The 6,927-nt window shown below is 28.2% G+C and overlaps 1 protein-coding gene across 1 annotated transcript; it reads left to right on the forward strand.

The window, feature by feature from the left end:
* Positions 1 to 438: 438 nt before the first annotated feature.
* On the forward strand, positions 439 to 5,557 carry LOC130812597 (zinc finger protein WIP3-like). Its single transcript, XM_057678118.1, has 2 exons — positions 439 to 1,173; positions 4,187 to 5,557. Exons 1-2 carry the CDS (start codon positions 481 to 483, stop codon positions 4,622 to 4,624), a joined length of 1,131 nt encoding a protein of 376 aa, XP_057534101.1. The 5' UTR covers positions 439 to 480; the 3' UTR covers positions 4,625 to 5,557.
* The last annotated feature ends 1,370 nt before the right edge of the window (positions 5,558 to 6,927 follow it).

Genomic DNA, 6,927 nt, shown 5'->3' on the forward strand with positions numbered 1-6,927 from the left:
TTTATCTTTCTCGAGCCGGAGGATTCCTTTGACCGCACTCTTCTTTATGGGTATGAGTTGCCGTCGTCTTTTCCTTCTCAAATCCTATTCTTAGTTTTCTATGAGTGGAAGACAATGGGTTTGATGATGATGATATTACATTGGATAGGGTCAGCTTGTTCTAGGATTCTCTTAAACGAGCCAAAGACTTGATTTTGTATGTCATAATTTTTCCTTTAACCCACCACTAACATCTCTCTTCCTTTTCAATGTAGAAATAAGATAGGAAATTACGAAAACTCAAGGAAAAAAAGTAAATAAAAAAAGAAAACCTCCATGTAGAAAAAATAAAATTAAAAGAAATTTCCTTTATAATTTTCACACACAACATAAACCTCTCCATTAAATACCTTCTTATATATAAGGGGTGGAGGAGAATAAAAAATAAATAAAGGCAAAGAGCCTAAGCTTAATTTTACCATGTACTCATAAATTAATAACATGGATTTGTGTTTTGAAGCGCCAAACTTAATTGAATGGCTAAAGCTTTCTCCACCCTTAGATTCTTCCTCATCAATACCTGCAATCATTTCATCCTTCTCTTCTTATGATCATAGTAATAAGTCCAAAAACTCTATGATTTTGAAAATGACATTACCTAATTTTTATCATAAACAACATCAAGATCATGATCATGATCATGATCATGATCAAGTTCAAGATCGCGCCGACAAGACGACTTTGCCCCTCTTGAGTAGGCTTTGTGAAGGTAAGGATATTAAGGAAGAGGAGGGTAATAATGGAATTTACAAGGAAGAAGAGATTAATGATCATAATAATCATCAATTTGAGAAAGTTACTTTGCACATTGGTTTGCCTAATAGTAACATTATTAGTAACACTAATTACAATGAGGAATTATTGTCTACTAATAATCATGATGATCATGATCATGATCATGTGGTGGAGGGTAAGAAACATCATTTGAAAATAGAGGAAGAAAAAGGTGATCATGGTATGATGATGATTAATGATGATAAAGAAAAGATTAGCATGATTGATCAAAATTATTCATCATCATTTAATTCAGAAAGTAGATTTTGGATCCCTACCCAAGCACAAATCCTTATTGGACCCATGCAATTTGCTTGCTCCATTTGTAGCAAAACTTTCAATCGCTACAATAACATGCAGGTAAGTTATTTATTTGTTGCTACATACACTTTTTTCGATTTTACAATCTACATAATTCATTGACACTTTATTATTATTATAACTTATAAGATTATTTTTTCTTGAAAAATTGTACGATAATATTTACTTTGATTTTAAACTTGCATGTGTAACATGTAATAGATGTAACTAATTTTTAGTGCTTTTCTTTTATTTTAATCTGGTAAATGTTCGATTCTCACCGCCTATAAAAAATATTAATTTCCTTTCCCTTATACTATAGGAATTCATTAATCTTATGTCAAATTAAAAATAGAAATTCATTAATCTTATGTCAAATTAAAAATAGAAATTCATTAATCTTATGTCAAATTAAAAAAATTAAAGTGAAGGGAAATGAAAAAGGAAATTGGGAGGAAATAAATCTTTTATATATTGGTTTTATAATTTAAACTATAAAAAAGATTGAGTAGTGTCTTTATAAAAGTAGTTCAATTGGAAGTTGATATATATTCTTATATTTTAGTACACCATATATATTCAATAATATAATTAAGTGTGTTGAAAGTCTTTTAAATTGATTCAAAAAAAATATTTTTTAAGAATAAGATGATCGAAAGAATACACAATTGCGAGAAATATCTTTAAAATTAAATTTGAACGATATATTGTTTTCATATAATCTAGGAAAAACAAGAGCAAAGTGAAGAAAATAAATAACCTTTTTTTTCAAATGAACTTTAAAACAAAAGATTATATCATTAATCATTCTTTCTCATAATCACATATAGCTATAATAATAAATAACTCATTTTATATTATAGCGTACTTTATTAATTGAAATTTTAGATTATATATTAATATTAATTGGTTTCTTAATACGAGGCATGCATATAATTTAAGAATATTGTAATCAATTTCTAGTTATTATTAATTATACTTATCATAATTTTATATGTTCTATATAAATAAAAATTTATAAATAAATAGCTTGAATTCTTGATATATATGTTTAATTTACATTCATTTATTATCATATTATATTTCATTTTGTATTTTATGAATTTTTTTCCCTTAATTTTCTTACTCCACTTGTGAGTTGTGAACGCACTGATTCAAATTCACACTTTGCTGAGTATTAAATAACAATCTCTTCACACTTGTTGGATACTAAACCACAATCTCTTTCTTATCTAAAAACAAATGTGATTCAAAGATGTTAAATAGGTGTAGAGCTTTCTAATTAATTATTATGATTTAGTATGATAAATGGAAATTGAATCAAAGAAGTTAAAGCGCCCAAAAAAAAAAAACAAAACTCAATAACAAATACGCCCTTTATTATGTTTATGTATTGAGAAACACCTTTTCGTCTTTTATTTCTCCTCAAAGAATGATCATCGGATACGATAATAATGATGAAACACTTTGCATACTAATGATGCCGAAATAACCATATTTAAACATATTACCGAATCTAGACTCAGATCGGCTTAGACCATGATCTAATATAGGTACCAAAAAAAATTCAAAACAATACTTTTGGAAATTGTCAAAAATAATTTATTCATTCACTCATCCTTACCTATGAATAATTTTACCTTTAAATTATTATCCAATATTCCAATATTTGCCGAGTGATTTGAAAAATCATAGCCCCATCCTTTGAAGAACCTCCCCTCCCACACTGTTATGCTGAGAGATGAAATAATTAGAAAACAATTAATATGTGAGATTATTCATAGCGGATGAATGAAAAGTTCAAATGAGTGAAAAGTTGAAATATTTTCGATAATTTTTCTTAATATTTTTTATATAAAACCATTAACGGCCCGTTTGGTACATGGTATTAAAGGGCGATAATGGTAATAAAATTAAGTAATAAAAAATTTGGTTGTTTTGATGTCTTCAATGGTAATGGATGGTAATAAAATAAGGTAATGAAATTACCAAAAGGGCCATTTTTATTACCATCAAACAACCTGGTATTAGGCTATAATGGTAATGAAGTATTACTGTGGTAATAAAATAAGGTAATGTTATTTCGAGTTGAAGAAAAAAAATAATGAAGAAAAAAAGGTAATGCATGTAATTATCCAAAAAATATTATTATTAAAAAAAGAATCATTAGATAGAATAATTTAGATACAATAATGCTTTTAGATACAAATATACAATAATGAAACTAAGAGGCATTACCATTTTTTATTACTAACAACCAAATGCAATCAATGGAATATTATCTTCCATTACCATTCTTTAGTCATGCACACCAAACAAAAGAATCTTCATTACCAATTCTCATATCCATTCCTTTATTACTATTGTCATTACAACATTTTATTCCCATTACTTCATTACCATCAACTAAACGGACCGTAATAGTTTAGGCCGATAACCTTAAAATTTATAGGACGAGCAAAATGTTATTGCAAACTCTATATGTTCCTGAGTTCGCTACATTTTCTATTTATGTTTGCCTCACTCATACATTTCCGTTAATAAAAATATCTCTATCACTTTTTTAATTCACGTCAATAAATTCATTCATTATTTCTATATCTTTCACACAATTTAAATTATTTGCATTATATTATTCTCACTCCTTAACATTTAAGTCATATTTTTTTGGTAGCAAATTCAAAGAAACAAATAAATCATTGTTAATTTCTTATTTTACATAATCAAAACTTGTTAGAGTATATATAACATATTCTGAGGCCTCAACCATAAATTTAAGCTTTTGGTTGAGTTAGTTCCTTGACATGATATCAGAAGCCAACTTGTCAAGAGGTTAAGAGTTTGAATCTCAACCACACCCCCATTTTAAAGTGGAATATTCAGCGTTTATACGCATCCACACTTCTAGCCCAACAGGCTCTCATGTGAGGGGACGTGTTAAAGTATATAACATATCCTGGGGCTTTAACCATAAGCTTAAACTTTTGGTTGAGTTGATTCCTAGACAAAACTCCATAAATATATTATTACATTTGAAATATTAATTTTGTGTACGTACTTTCTCTTGTAATAGATGCATATGTGGGGACATGGTTCAGAGTACAGAAAGGGACCAGAATCTCTAAGAGGAACACAACCAGCAGCAATGCTAAGACTACCATGTTATTGTTGTGCGCAAGGGTGCAAAAACAACATCAATCACCCAAGAGCAAAACCATTAAAAGATTTTAGGACCCTTCAAACACATTTCAAGAGGAAACATGGCATCAAAGCCTTCATGTGCAGAAAATGTGGTAAAGCTTTCGCGGTTAAAGGGGATTGGAGAACCCATGAAAAGAATTGTGGAAAACTCTGGTATTGTACTTGTGGTTCCGATTTTAAGCACAAGAGATCTCTTAAAGACCATATTAAGTCTTTCGGTAAAGGACATTCTCCTCATCCTTCCCTCGAAGGCTTCGAGAAGGATAAAGAATGCATCACTAGTACTACTGCCTCCTCTGAAGACGAGTAGCTAGCTAGTGATCGATAAAGTATATAACATATCACGTAGCCTTTTAACAAAGTTCAAAAATGTTATATACTCTAACATGCATGAATTTAATTATTCATGCACGGGTAAAAATATAACCTAAAATTACTATAAAAAAAAGATAAAGTGTTTTGAATAATTCCACCTATTTCCTATTTATTGTGAATCATTTCTACTATTAATTATTTCCAAATAACCAGACCTTTGTATATTTTTTGCAGACAACACCTTTTTCCACATTAACTAGTAGTACACTAACTTCTTCGTCCTTCCCATGCTTTTTCGTTGATTTACCCCTACTACTCTTTGGTGGTAAGTATTTAAAGTAGTCGGTTAAAATGTGGCAAAAGGTACCAAAAAATATATAAAGATTAGATTATTTAAAGATAATTAATAATAGGAATTATTTACAACAGATGGAAAATATATAAGATTATTCAGAACAATTTTTACAACATCGATAAAAGGTGCTAGCTAGAAGAGTTCATTTTAAGGCTTATGATATTTGGATTGTACTTTTGAGGGTTGTCGTCCAAGCTAGTGCTCTATAACAAAAAGCTTCTCAAGAAAGGGAAGAGGTTTGTTCCGGAGCACGAACTATATGTGAGGGCAAGAAGTAATTGCTTTTCACTTGTTTAGGAGCTTAATTAGTGATGGATTGTTACTTAAGAAATTAAGGGATCAATATAAAGGGATGAAGCTGAAGAATTTTCTTCTTAGGGTTTAAGACGATGGTGAATATGATGTCTAAATAGCTAAGGCGAGTGTCCTTCAATGGAGAAAATTTATCAGCTTCATCAATGCTTTGTATTTACCCTAAGCTAGATACAACGTAAAGACTTGTTATTATTGCAACTTTACTTTGCTGTTTGCTAAATTTCTTGTACTTTAAACATTGTTTCTTAAAAAGTCATACTTCCCCTTATTTATTATTATTATTTAATTTGATTTTTGCATTTTTATTGATACATATATTCAATTATAAATATTTCTATTTTGGCATAATTAAATCATAAAAAATTTTATTAATAAAATTTACATTGGGAGAAATAAAAAATTATTTCATTTGACTATATTTTAACTTATAAAAATAGAGATTAAAATAAAATATAAATTAAGAGTGATTGCTGAATAATATGAAAAATCAAATGCGATTAGATTATAATGAATACATACAACTTAAAAGTATTTATTTCCATTATTTCTAAAAAAAAAAAATTTAAGAAACATGCATCGATGATGGATCCTTACAGGCTATGTTGTTGCAATTCGACATTCTCCAATTATGGTTTCTAAAAGTTCTAAATAAATTAATACACCAAAACTTATTGTACAATGATCAATGATTAAATTTAAGGGCCAAGTCAGAATTTTGAATTACAAGACATAAAATAGTTCATATACTAGTAAATTATTTACTATATCAGAACTAGTTAAATAATGAAAATTTTAAAATCATATAAATTAAAATGAACTTCAATCTTAACATAAATTATATTCAGCAAATGAAGTTGAAGTTTCCTTATAATTATCCTTTTTGAAAAAAAATGTGTTTTTGACTCTAATATATTTGTTTGGTAAGTCTTCACAAAAATACTATTAAAATTAAAATAGCAAAAATATAAACACGCACACTAAAAAGGATAAATGTAAAATTGTAAAAAATAAAGATTAATGACATTAAAATATAAATTTATTAGTTTAATATGTTTACATTAGGATTACCCTTAACCTTAGGTAATAAATGTTCTTTATATATATCCCTAACGATTTCGTTGGTTGTTGGTATTAAACGATAGTAATGAGTATGGTTTGTAATGTAAATATTAATGTAGCATGCCATTCTCATAGTAACGAAACTTTGATCATAAAAAACTATTTTTGTTTACAATTTTCAATCACCATCTAATACCACATTTTCAAAGGGTAATGCATTGGATTAAATTTTGTGAATAAATGAGATCATGGAAGGAAAATAAGCTTGATCATATAACTTGTCAAGATATTCTCCTATCAAAATTACACAAAATTTTCATCAACATTCTCACCATTTAATATCGACTGCCAAATAGACGATAAAAACTATAAATATCATTTTGTTAATGATAGTAATGATATGCTAATATCCAAATACACAAAGCAACAAATCTCTAGAGCGATTAACAAAGTGAGACCACTTTAGTAGTAACTTAAGTGTGGATAATTTTGATTTGGAAAATTCTACGTGGTAACCCTGGGGTTTTAGGTTTTCACGTGATAATCAAAAATTTTAAAAAATTCACGCG

The sequence above is a fragment of the Amaranthus tricolor genome, chromosome 5 (assembly GCF_026212465.1).
Source record: "Amaranthus tricolor cultivar Red isolate AtriRed21 chromosome 5, ASM2621246v1, whole genome shotgun sequence".
Classification (NCBI taxonomy): domain Eukaryota; kingdom Viridiplantae; phylum Streptophyta; class Magnoliopsida; order Caryophyllales; family Amaranthaceae; genus Amaranthus; species Amaranthus tricolor.